This window comes from Chrysemys picta, chromosome 8 (assembly GCF_011386835.1).
Source record: "Chrysemys picta bellii isolate R12L10 chromosome 8, ASM1138683v2, whole genome shotgun sequence".
Lineage (NCBI taxonomy): Eukaryota > Metazoa > Chordata > Testudines > Emydidae > Chrysemys > Chrysemys picta.
The window spans coordinates 52801391-52815286 of NC_088798.1; the positions used below are offsets into that span (position 1 = coordinate 52801391).

Here is a 13896-nt window from a genome sequence, read left to right on the forward strand (position 1 = left end):
ACATCTTTTATTGAACCAACTTCTGTTGGTGAGAGAGACAAGCTTTGGAGCAGTTTCCTAGACCTGAAGAAAAGCTGTGTGTAAACTCAGAAACTTGTCTCTTGCACCAACAAAAGTTGATCCAATAAAAGATATTGCCTCACATTGTCTTTCTCTTATCCTGGGACTGACACAGCTTCCTCAACACTGCATGTAACAATAAATAAGGCTCTGTTACATCTCTTAGAAAATTTAGTTGAGTTTTAAAATATTGATGGCAAATTATAGACTCAATCATGAATTCATTACTCAGGAATTTTGCCTGAACTGAAGATTAGAATTTGTGACCAAAATGATTAATTATAAATGTTTTTTTTTTGGTTTTCATGTAAGATGGCAGTTTGATGGCATGAAATTGAATTGCATTCTTTATCCACACCCAGGCATATCATTGGTAGAAGAAATAAAAGCTTTCCCACACTGCTCTTTCAATGTGCCACAGCCTTGACTTAAAAGAATCATTTCCATTATGCAACAGATTAGCCTCTACATTGAGACTGCCTGCAAGGATGTCAGAGGTGGTACGGATCCCTGTCTGTTTGGCACTGCACTGAGTGTGAACAGATTGTGCAAAAACAGCTATTAGATGTGAATTGCTTTTGGTCACTACCGTTAGGCCTCCAATTCTGCAACTCCTTCTCTGCAGGTGGACTCCAGGCTAGTACAGAGCCCCACTGAAGTCAATAGGGTCTCCCATAGTCAAAGGGGTCCACCCATGCAGAACAGATTGCAGCACTGGGGCCCTAGAAATGAAATAAGCCACCTCCCATTGCCAAGCACTTGGGCAGAGGCTCCTTAAAATGCCTCATATTTGTAATAACTGGTATTTTTTGTATATTTGTATTTACTCCTCTTATATATTTCAGCACAATTGCTATGACCTTAAAAGCATATTTTTATTTCTATTCTATTCTATATATATAGAATAGAATAGAATAGAATAGAATAGAATAGAATAGAAATTAATTCACTGTCAATGCTACTAAGTAGTTTTAAATATAGTACCATATATATATAACAAAACAAAGGCAAGAAAATTATAGTTTAGTTCCCAAACAGTACTTTAATTATAATCCTCGTGATAATGAAAACTCCACTGGGTCCTATCTTTAAAAAACAAAATCTACTGCTCTGTTAGGGCCTGATCCAAAGCCCAATTAAGTCAATGAAATGACTCCCACAGACTTCAATGGGCTTTGAATCAAGCCTCTCTAATGTATCTATTAGTTAATACTCTTAGGGCCTGATCCTACATTCCTTGTGAACCCAAATATCGCAGTCAAACCATTCCTAGAAGTATAGTAATGTCAGATACACCTTTTGTTCTGCTGTCAGAGATGATAATGGTGCACAAACATACCATTAAACAAACACAAGATTTAAGATTTGGCTATTAGAGACAGAATAGGAGAGAAGATTGAAGTTTTCCCAATGGAAGAAGACAAAACTAGTAGGGAATGAAATTTCATTTAAAGCTCATAAGAGGGTATAACTAAAAACAATTATGATTTTCAATTAAAATAATGCTGAAGTACTACCATCCAAAAATCGGTATTTTCCAAAAACTTCCCTCTCCTCATTGTGAAACTGTCCACTTTTCCCAAGGCAAAGCAGGATTACTCTTTCCACTCCTGGGTGTACCTCCCTCTGTGTTTCTTTAATATTAGTGGATGACAGTCCTCCCTTGAGGTCAGGAAAGCATTTGGCTAATTATGTACACAACTTGAACATCTCATTTTTCCTTATTAGGCAAAAGTGATCTGTCTCCAGTCAGACTTCCAAGATCAAAAAAAGAAAAAGATAACTGTGCCCCAGAAATATGGGAGATATGTGCTGACATAGCTACACTCAACCATGGAAAGAGTAGTGGGGGATAAAGGAAACCCAAATCTCGTAGTTGCACTTCACCTGGCAATTTTTTTACAAAGGTATGTGTGGACTGCACAGTTCTTTTATTAGAATGGTGTGAATGTAGTGCAGCTGAGATGTTCTAAATAGCTCTGCAGACTGAAGTCCTCTATTGACCCACAAAATATGTGCAGGGTAGCGGAAGCATCACCATCCTGCCAAGCTAATATGCCTCAACCCTAACTTGAAGGACTCAGTTCAAGGGCTCATAGTGGGGCTGGTTAATACTTCAAAAATAATTCCCAAATGTCATGTGAATAACTGATTATCTTTCAACACTATTCGCAAAACATCTTAATTTTTGTTTTCTGCAAACACTTGTATGAATGATTTTTTTTCTTTTCTTTTTAAACATAGGAATGTTGACAAAAGCCTCAAATACTTTTGCAAATATGTTTTCCAGGAAGGTACATGTCAGAAGCATTCATGCTGCCTTCTTCCAATCTCTTTCCAGCCTCCTGTTTATAAAAGCTTGTCATCCACGTAAGAAGTAGAAATAATACCAGGTGACCTAAGTGGTCAACTATGTACCACGAAGGAATAGCACCCAAAGGAATTGTGCTTATCTCAGATATAGTGACTGCAGGAGCTTTTGTTGAAGTGGTGCCCTTCCTGTCTCTAGACTATCCCTCAAAGGCATAATCTAGTACTCATTTAGCATCCAATATTATTTGTTCTTTAAATATACATTAGATTAGAGTCTTATGGATAGGAATTTATTTCTCTCTAAAGAGAATAAAAGAAACCTTCTTACACACAGAGGACAGTGGAACACTCTGTGAATCCCATGAGCACTCTCTATTTCCAAACATTTCTTCCTTTTATTGGAACTGGACAAGTGAAGCTGGAACTGTCAACAGCCTATTTGTACTGGAACCTTTTTTGGTGCAGTCATGTCTTTGCCAGTTAAAACACTCATGTTCTTTGTGCTAACTCAAACTTAATGTATAAGTATCATCCACTGTTATTGGGGTGCAGGGGGGGGGATTAGGGGAAGACAACAAGGGGACGGACACTTGAGACACACACAGACAAAGAATGTCTGTGCTCATCCTAAATGGATCACAGTGAACCAAGAGGTCATGGATGAAGTCTGGAAAGGGACCAAAGTTAAGGGACTAACAAACTGATGGTTCACATGGATTTAACTTTTTCTTTCTGAACAATTAAAGGGCCAATATAAAGCAAAAACCTGAGTTTGCTCAGCACAGTCTCCAGGAAACCCAACATGACATTAGACAAGGCCAAGTAGTCCACTGGGAAAGGGCTATGTGATTGAAAATCTATGTTGCCCTACAATGGATGAGGAGCAATAGAAAAGTCTCCAGTTGAACTACTCTGTTCTTCCTCCTTTGACTTAACCAATAAGGATGTGATGCCTCACTGACACTGCATTAAATTCTGAGTCAATAGGTGCATTTGGTGCAAAATTGTGATGATTAGCAGAGATTAAAGTAAGCTACTTATTTCTCTTCAATTTAAAGAAATTTCTTTCCTTTCTAAATGTTACTAGAATATGAAGATTCATAATATACCCAAAGTTAAATGTATAGTGTAATCTTTCTCAGCTACCTTTCCTGGGAAGCCATTCAGGAGTATACCGAAGGCTTCTAGGATTGCTCAAAGGATCCAGGAGGAGCAAGGGATCCCCCTAAAGGAAAAGAGAACAAATCACAGCGGGATGACCAGTTCATGAGGTCACTGTCTTCATGTACTTGTTTAAGTCAAGTTGTATTTGGACCAGGGCTACTCAACAACCTTCTCTTGACCTCAAGGGACCACAGCTCAACTGTGCTGAAGGAGCAAGTGAGTAGAATCAGAAATTTAAGTTCATGCCCTTTGTGCAGAATGCAAAGATGCGACAAATTTGTGAAAATAACATAGCAAATGTACCTGTAAACGTTCTCCATCTTTAAGCCAGGTGATCGTAGGAGGTGGCACTGCATCTGACTTGCACTCCAATATAACTTGTCTGTTCTGCAGCACAGTGAGATCCTGAGGCCCACTGGCACCAGCAATGTTAGGGGGAACTGTTAAAAAAAATTGAGAATAAGAAAAGCATAACAAATATGAACTTTAATTAAAACATTTCTATGGATAGAATCCCAGTGTGTAATTCTCAAACAAGGTTTTGTGATATACCAGCAGAGCAGCAATACAATTAACTGCTTATGCTTTTCATTGCCAATATCAGGTCTGGCTTTTATCTGCAAAATATATCACCCTCATTTGACTAGCTATAACCCACTTCCTAAAACCGCACGTCACAAACCACTAACTGATGGAAATTAGTTGAAAGTCCATTCTCTGTGAAGAAACCAGCACTTAGCCAGATGAAGTCAGGATACCTCAAGCTCCATAACCCTCTTCATCAACAGTCATTCACTGGATAAGCAAAACCTTGATTTGATAAAACTTCTTCACTGTAGGACGAATTCATGTAGGAATTGTGCAAGTCTGCAAGAAGCAGAAGGCTCACTCATCTGTGAGACATCTTTTGTGAATTTACTTCTGCTACCATATAGTCATTTAACACTGAGTTTTCTCCCTAGGGCAGAGAGGAAATTATTTTGCAGTGTCTTATTCTTCAGAGACTAGATTGACAAGATCTAAGGTCTATTCTAGATCTAGAGGAGCTGACATACTGATTCAGCTGCCATTTCTTTTATTTTTTTTATATAATATGAAATGTATATTGTAAATGTGTGTGTGTGTATACACAGACACACACACATATATCCTGTCCTCTTTATTCCTTCTCAGTCTTATTGACTGAGAATTAAAGGACATTAATTCCTCTAACTTTCTTTGTTACTCTGATTTCCATTATAATTGCTTGTGTTTTATTTTAAATAACTAAGTTTGCAATGTTCCATCATAATTGTGTCATGTTCTGAATAGCTATATTATATACAAACATTAAGTAACTGCACTTGATTTAATATCCTCTTTCTGAGGAGGTGTATTGTCACTTCTGTTTTCCTGACCCTCAGTATACAGATTTATAGATTCCAAGGTCAGAAGGGACCATTGTGATCATCTACTGTGACCTCCTGTATAACATGGGTCATAGAAAATCCTCAAAATTATTCCTAGAATGTACCTTCTACAAAAAATATCCCGTTGTGATTTAGAAATCGTCAGTGATGGAGACTCCACCACAACCATTGGTAAATTGTGCCAGTGGTTAATAATCCTCACCATTAAAAATGGACTCCTAATTTCCAGTCTGAATTTATCTAGCTACAACATCCAGCCATTGGATTGTGTTATACTTCCGTTTGCAAGATTGAAGAGCCCATTATCAAATATTTGTTCCACATATAGGTACTTGTAGACTGGGATCAATTCACTCCTTAACCTTCTTTTGGATAAGCTAAATAGCTTGAACTCCTTGAGTCTTTCGCTATAAAACAGATTTTCCCATCCTCTAATCATTCTTATGGCTCTTTTCTGAAGCCTCTTCAGTTTTTCCAGAATACTTCTTGAAGTGTGAACATCAGAACTGGACACAATATTCCAGGAGTGGTCACACCAGTGGAAAAAAGATACATAATATAACCTTTTTACTCCACTGAAGATTCACCTTAGTTAGCCCTTTGGCCAAAGTGTCACACTGGGAGCTCGTATTCAGCTGATTATCCAACATGATCCCCAAGTCTTTTCCCAAGATAGAGTCCCCCATCCTGTAAGTATGGCCTTCATTTTTTGTTCCTAGAGGTGTGACTTTATATGTCACAGTACTGAAACACATCTTGTTTGCTTGCACCCAGCTTACCAAGCAATCCAGTTTGCTCTGTATCAGTGACCTGTCCTCTTCATTATTTACTATTCCCTAATCTTTGTATCTTTTGCAAACTTGATCAGTGATGATTTCTTGTTTTCTTCCAGGTCATTGTTCAAAATGTTAAATAGTGTAGGATGAAGAACTGATCCCTGAAATACCATCCTAGAAGCACATCCACTCAATGATTCCCCATTTACAATCACATTTTGGCACCTATCAGTTAGCCATTTCTTAATCCATTTAATGCGCTATGTTGATTTTGTATCATTTTAGTCTCCTAATCAAAATGTTATGTTGTACCAAGTCAAATGCCTTATAGAAGTCTAAGTATAGTGCATCAATTACATCTGTCTACTAAATTTGTAATCTCAGTGTTTCCTTTCATTTGTTTATCCTTTTCCTTTTATAATTTTAGTGTAGTTAATTTGTAAAAGGGAAGGACTAATAACTAAATAACCTTAAAGGGTACTACCAACTCCACTTCCTCTAAAAAAGGTCTGCTTTGTTACAGAGGTCCTTACTTAGGACCTAGTCCTTGGATCTTCTGTTCTAGAAAGGAAATGACAGATGCAGTCCAAAACCTGGTAAGATCACTGAAAATGGTACTCAAAGAGTTTTTTCTTTGTCAGGCATTATTCACTAGATAACTTTTTCTAGCTTTTAAAAGCAGTAGATAATTCAGTATTAGGCTTATAGTATTAAAGAATGCTTTAATTGTTTCCAGATCAAGCTTACCATGCACTCTTACTAGATATTCTTTATCGTCATCTCCTGCAGGACTAGATGCCAAACACGTATATCTTCCTGTGTCTTCCACCTAAAGGACACCCAGATAACTTTAGTAGAAACTTCAGAATATGGGACCAATTCAATTAAAACAGCAAAAGAAGTAGTGATGTTCGCAGTTGTCTTTGATTAGCAGATATCGGTTAAAAAACACAAGGGAAACAGAAGAAAATGGACAAGCAATTCCTGGGAGAGTAAGCAACCAGAAATATTTGAAAGCTTGTTTATTTTATTTGGGGTAGATTGTGGCCATCAGGCCACAACCCTTTGTAGAGGTGGTGTGCAGCTGCAGCATCCCAGAAAAAAAGCACCAGGGCTAATGTGCTTCGAGCAGATACATTCTCTTCTGGTGCGGCTCTCTGCAATGAACAGTTCATTAGGATGGAATAGATTGTTCTCTGAATGCATCAGCCCATACAATGGGCCAGCATGGGACGAAGGGGAGGAAATGGGACTCTGCCTCCTCCCCAAACCTTTCTTGGCATCTTGCTCCCTGAGAGAAGGTAGCACTAACAGTGCCTATGCTCTCCAGAGCACGGGAGCACACAGACTGCTATTATGAAGAGGTCCTTTGCCTGCCTACAAGCTTTTTGGCTCTCCCCTCTCTCTGCTCTTGCACAGCCATGCAATTACCTCTCACAATCTGGCCTTTACATAGGTATTCTTGTACAATGTATCTTTCTGCCCCCGAGAATTATTTGAGTTCTCAAATATTTACTAACATCTTTATTATCTTCTGTGCCTCATAAATCGTTATGTGTAAAGTCTTGGAGGTGGAGGGAGGCAGGGGTTTATCATATGAGCAACAACAAAATATTAGTCTGGATTTGTCTTTGTCCAACTCTTCCCATGATACTGCATGATAACTACAAAGTTGAAGTCCAGCTGTCTTCATAGTGATTAGGGTATGTGGTTTTAGTTTTTTAGGGGGGTGGTTAAGTCTCGGTTTAAATTGTCTGAGTTGATTGGAATTTTTTCTTGTATGGTCTTTATTAGTTTCTCAGACCACTTCCTTTCCTAGTTCCTATACAAATGGTTATAAATCCTAGTTCGCTTGCCTCTGTGGTCCATCCATGTGTAAAACAAGGGGGAAGGGATCACAGACAATAGAAGAAAAACAAAAAATAGACAGAAGAGCCAAAAGGGAGGGAAAAGAGGAGAAAAACAGAGAGGTAGCAGGGTAGATACAGAAATTAAGACAGAAGGGGAAGATACATCAGAGTCCCCTGTGCTGTCTGCCCTGCTGTCTCAGGAAGCTCCACTGAAGGCAGTTCAAAGGATTCTGGAATGCATTTGAGAGTAGCTTGGGCAAGGAGAGGGAAGTGCCAAATCACAGTGTCAACTGTGGTATCAATGCACCTGCAGCTGGGTCAGGGTTCAAAACAATGAGGCAGAAAGTGAAAAATATCTTGTCCAGTGCAACTGCAGGGGGGATTTTGCGTAGGCAGAACGTCATTACCCAGTTTAGAATTTGGCCAGTCAAACTGATTAACTCTCCTACTCCGCGGAAAAGCATTGCAGGTTCATTAATGACCACAAGTTGTCAGGACCTTGGCTTTACACCAATAGAGGGATGGTACAGCGTCTCTTAGCATTATGCTGGGTTATAGTTTAAAGACTACAGTTATGTCTATGAACGAGGGGTGTTAGTTCCCTGTTTGTGTACACTTACTCATGCTAGCTCTCATCAAGCTAGTGCAAGGATAAATAGCAGTGTAGCTATGGTCAGGGCTTGCTCCAGGCACCAGCCGAGCAAGCTGGTGCTTGGGGCGGCAGCTTGTAGGAGGCGGCATTCCGTCCAATCCTAGGGTGGCACAGCCGCTTTTTTTTTTTTTTGTGGTGGTGTTCCGCTCCGGCCGCCCTGTAGGGGGCGGCGGCGTGGAGGACAGGAGCACCCAGTAGCAAGCCCGGCAGGGCAGCCCGCGTCCTTCCCTCCCAGCCGACCGGAGCAGCGCAGAGCCCTCCCGGCAGGCAGCGGGGGCCGAGTGGCAGTGCCCACTGAAGCCCTGGCCGCCCCCCTTCTCTCTCCGCTAGCCGGGGTACATCTGCAGCGCCGCAGGTTTTTTTTTTTTTTTTTTTTTTGCTTGGGGCGGCCAAAAAGCCAGAGCTGGCCCTGGCTATGGTAGCATTGGTAGTGGCAGTGGAGGCACAACTGAGCTGTGCAGAGTACAAACCTGCCTGAAATCAGACTGTAGACATAGTACCATGAAACTGGTGATGAGCCTAGCTTTGCAAGCTAGTCCAGGGTTTGCAAAGCGAAACTTAATTTACATGTGTCAGTCACCTGAGCACCGGCTATTCGAAGGACCTCTCCTCCTCTCAGGACATGAACATTGTCATTTTGTGGGAGTGGACGCCCATCCTTCATCCATGTGATTTTGGGGACTGGGATGCCAATAGACATACAATAAAGCTCCAGTAGGTGGTTAACAACCACAGATATCTCTTCTGGTTGATCAGATCCATTGATATGAGGGGGTTCTGCAGCAAGGAAAGACAATTCATGTTCTTTACTAACAAAAATTCAGATTTATAAAACATGATAGGCAATCAAATGGTTAGAGTAGTAGATTCCAGATTGATGTGTTTTATTCCTGCTCAATCACCGACTCCTTGTGTGACATAGATCAACTCACATGAGTTCTCTTTGCCTCAGGTTAGCAACATAAGCGAAACATAATCTTATTTTTCTCTGTTACATGGCTGTTGTGAGACTGGAGTAGTATGTGTAAAATGTTTTGATATCCTTGGGAGGAATACACTATACAGTAAAAGAGAATTTGTATTAGATCTTCATGTAAATGAAATAGGTATAACATCGTCAAGCTATGCCAGTTTACACCAGCTGATGATCTAGTCCGTTAAAATTTAATTTCTGTTACACCAAAGTTACCTGGTTAAAGCAAATTATTCTGTACATCAATATGCTGATTTATATTTAGCATGTTGCTGTTACCTGTAAATCTCAAATACCAATATACAAATTTTCACCATGTCCACTCAAAGGTAAATTCCATCCCTTTAATTCTGCTATCTCATGAGCACTACTTCCTGAAAATGTTCTAAATTTCTAAAGACTTTTAAATTATTGTTTCTATTTTAGGCATATTTTTCATCTTGTCTGAATGTAAAATTAAAACTTACCCAACACTTTTAGGGTAAAGTGCTTGCTGACTTCCCCCGCTTCATTGGATGCTATACAGGTGAATCTGCCTGTGTCATCAGTCTCTGTCATTGAAATGTGAAGGACCATTCCTTGATTACTTATAGTCAGATGGGTTCCAAGGCTTAGGGGTTGTCCATTTTTAAGCCATACCATATTGGGGGTGGGGGTGCCATCAGTAAAGCACATCATAGAAGTTGGATTGCCTTTTACTATAGTCACTTCCTCTGTTTCTCCTGCATTGTCCATGGTTGGTGGTACTGCAGAGAAACAGATATAATTATGGAATACACTCACACACTAATTCTTAATATAAAATAAATGCCCTGTTAAGCAATTAAATTGTCTAGGTTTCTTACACTTGTGGTGTGTGTGTGTGTGTGTGTGTGTGTGTGTGTGTGTTACAATTCAAGTAGAAATAATGCACCACATTTAATCAAAGGAGAAAAGTCTACAACATGTTATCTGAGCCAAAAAAAGTAAAGAGGGTTTTAAGGTTCAACTCCTCTTACTTTACAAAAATGTTAGCAAAATTTAAAGTTTCCATATAAAGCATTTGCCAAATATCTACTTAGTAAAGTCTTCAATCTTGTGTTGATAAGAAAATAAATAGAATTTGTCCTCTGAGAGGCAAAATCTCAATGTTCTCAATTATCCAGAGAGTTTCAATCAGGGGAAGATTTCTACCCTCCTGCTGTTACACTTAAAAAATTAACTACAAAATGCAACTTTTTTCACTTAATATCACAAAGAAACTTACCATAAACTTGAAGATTATAGTGTTTATTGTCCACTCCAGCTCTGTTAGATGCTACACAAGTGTACACACCAACATCAGACACCTGAGCTCTCACAATTCTGTAAAGAACACAGCTGCAGTTATCTCATCCATGGCTACCATATGGAATGCATTGCTCCAGACATATGACAGCGTATGATTGCAGAGGGCAACATTCTACCCTGGCCTACACCAATCTCAGCAGAATTGCATTAGGGTTAACTGAGGGCAGAATTTAGCTTAGATACCTTAGATAACTGAAAACTCACCTGAGAATCTGTCCAGCTGACAACAACCTGATCTGGGATGAGATAGAGAGAGGAAGCCCATTCTTAAGCCAGTTTATTTGTGGTGGTGGGGTGCCAACAGCAGTACATTCAATGTTTATGGAGGCATCCTGTAGGGCAATTAGCTTCTCTGCTTCATCTTTATTATTAGCTATTGCTGGTGGAACTAAATTACATAACAGGTGAATAAGAGAGGTGTTAAAATTGGCTGTTCAAAATTATTCCTGTTCTAATCGTAGCTCACCTTGTCCTGAACTGCAAGATGTTACAGGCATTGCTATTCTAACCAAAAAAAGAATCTCACACAAAACATTCCCACAGGATTCAGCAAGAACAGAGTGTCCAAACTTGCTAACCAATAGACCTTCTGATATTAGTAATTGTGGGCCACATCTAACTTACATATATCTTTACATATTTAAAAATCGAGTGCACATAGTAATATTTACTTAGATTAGATTAACAGAAATTGCTTGCGGACTTCACCACAATTGATCACACAGGTACATGGTGCCATATTTTCCCACTAAGAGGTTTTTATTCATTATGAAGGAGCATACTTGTTGGCGCTACCCATACAAATAGTCCTGTTGGGCCTGATTCTTCCCAGTCCTGCTCCTGGGGTAGTCATTCACTCATGTGCCAAATGAGCGTAAAATACTCCCAAAAGCAGAACTCTCTGTTCACTCACACAACTGGTAGCCCTGACACCCATTTTTACAGGTGTAAATGGCTACACACTGTGTTAGGCAGAGGATGATTAGGCTTACTGTCCTCAGTTGTGACATTAAATCAGGAGGATCTGGTACAAAATTATTTCAGATTATTGTTTGGATTAATTTAAATCCTGAGTAAAACAAAGTTTAAAACCTGCTTCACTTCTGCATTACTCTAATTTTAAGAGGGCATAATTTGACTGAGATCAACAGAGCTAAGATGTGTAAAACTTGAGTAATGAAGTATTGAATTAGGCCCATATGATGTCTTTCTCCACCAAAAAAAAAAAAAGTCATTTTGGGTGGGTTTGTTTTGTTATGGAATATACCATAGGAATTGACTTCTGTTCATCCCAAAATTTATTACTCATCAATGGTTTCAATCATTTTGATCCGCTGCAGTATGTTATATAGAACACAATATGATATCTACATCAACAAACTACACAGGAATATAGATACATAAGACTTACCTAGGCAGTCACTTCTTGGCCCTATCATGTGAGTGGTAACAAAGTCAGGATAATAGGTCAGACTTCAGTCTGTCACATTTTTTAAAAACTCACCATAAACATTCAAGTTGAAAATTCGATCTTCTTCTCCTGCAGGATTAGTAGCCACACAAGTGTATTTTCCCACATCAGACGTGAGCACTCCGAAAATGTTTAAGGTGCTGCCATCTGGAGTCACTCTATAAAAAAAGGTTGTAGAATACAATGAGCTTGTTTGCCATGTCATAAGAAAAAGTAAATAAACAGCTAGTATGTACATTTCAATTAAATTACTTCCCCACACACTTTCTATGGAAATTCAGTTATAAATCTATTACTCTATTCAAAATTTTGGCTCCCAGAGAAATTTGTTTTTAAATCTATTTTTATGAACGTATTTCATAAAATTCTGGTTTAAGGACTGAGCTATTTTAGCTTCCATTTAGATCCAGTTCCATCCAATTGCAGTCAAAATGTGTCCATCATTCTCAGAGTATTTTTACATACAGCTCCCACCTCTTAAACCTCATCTGATAGGAACAACTATTTAAATAAGAAACTTAGGGATATTATGTGCCAATCTCTGAAATACTTAAAACACAGAATCATAGAAGATTAGGGTTGGAAAAGATCTCAGGAGGTCATCTAGTCCAACCCCCTGCTCAAAGCAGGACCAACACCAACTAAATCAAAATAAAATAAAAATAAAAATAAATGTAAAAATAAAAATAAAAACTTTGAGTAAGATATCATGTCACTTTCCCAGATTTGTTTATCTAGTTGTATAGGCCATTGGGGGTACTCTAAATTGTGCCTCTGGAGTGGACCTGGTATCCCCACAATTGCAAAGACATAAAGATGGCTTACAAGCAACATTTGTGCCCCTCTACACCCTGAGCTGTATCAGCACCAAACAGCTTGTCCTAAGGGTCTGGTACGTTGTCTCACAAATCATGTATGTATCAGATCTACCTTGTGTATAGCTACTTATTCTGAAGTAGGCAGAAGAGAGGGTAAACAACATCTGTAACACTATTTGGTTAGCTAGATATATTATATAAAACAAAACAGATGAGCAACAAATCTACATAATTAACAAAATATCCTAGAATTATAGAAATTAAGGACAGAAAAGATCAATGTCACTTACTAAAGTTAGGTTATTCAGGCTCATAGTTTTATAATTCTTCTGCCTATGCCTTGAGGAGGTGACAGACTGAAAGAACACAGGGTTTTATTTTTACTCACTTTATTCTTTGTGATTCATTTCTGGTAACTGGGTTTCCATCTTTAAGCCACTGAATAGCAGGTCTGGGAATTCCTTTGGCATTGCAGACAAGCTGGATACTTTCCCCAAGGAGGACGCTGACTTCACTTGGCATTTCAGATCCAACAATATTTGGAGGAACTTTTGGGAGAGGGGGTGAAATTCTAATCAGTTAGTTAAATGGGGATAAACCAGGAGTAACTCCATTATTTCAATGGAGTTTCTCCCATTAGATCAAATTAACAGGGTATGTATATATTCCTCCTGATGGGATGTTTACAAAGGTGACTAGAAAAATCAACTTTAACCATTTGATAATCCTTCCAGTTTGTGCAGTAACCTGTTCATGTTCAGCAGATTGATAATAATAGATAATGCTACCTTTAGCATCTATTATAGCTATGCAAATAAAATCTATTGGATACCCTGATGCAGCAAACACTTAAGCACATATTTAACTCTGAACATGTGAGTAGCTCCAATGAAGTCCACAGGATTACTCACACACTGAAAGTTAAGCATATGTTCAAATGCTTAGTGTCCCTGGTGATGTAGTGACACATTACTCAGTCCTAACCATTATTCCGTTACTCCATTGATTTTTTTTTTCATAAAGAAGATGTGTGTCAGTTTTCCTTTATAACCTCCTTTTGGCATCAAACATCACCTAGCAA

The 13896-nt window shown here is 38.8% G+C and overlaps 1 protein-coding gene across 3 annotated transcripts in view; it reads right to left on the bottom strand.

The window, feature by feature from the left end:
- HMCN1 (hemicentin 1) overlaps positions 1-13896 on the bottom strand; it is a 335176-nt gene that overhangs the window by 54871 nt on the left and 266409 nt on the right. For all 3 annotated transcript variants that reach the window (XM_065554460.1, XM_065554461.1, XM_065554459.1), the window contains exons 64-71: positions 13204-13363; positions 12031-12155; positions 10731-10914; positions 10444-10541; positions 9665-9943; positions 8805-9001; positions 6470-6551; positions 3841-3977 (exon numbers count right to left, since the gene is read on the bottom strand). In XM_065554460.1, coding sequence (XP_065410532.1) covers positions 3841-3977; positions 6470-6551; positions 8805-9001; positions 9665-9943; positions 10444-10541; positions 10731-10914; positions 12031-12155; positions 13204-13363 — 1262 coding nt within the window. The remainder of the gene's footprint in view (positions 1-3840; positions 3978-6469; positions 6552-8804; positions 9002-9664; positions 9944-10443; positions 10542-10730; positions 10915-12030; positions 12156-13203; positions 13364-13896) is intronic.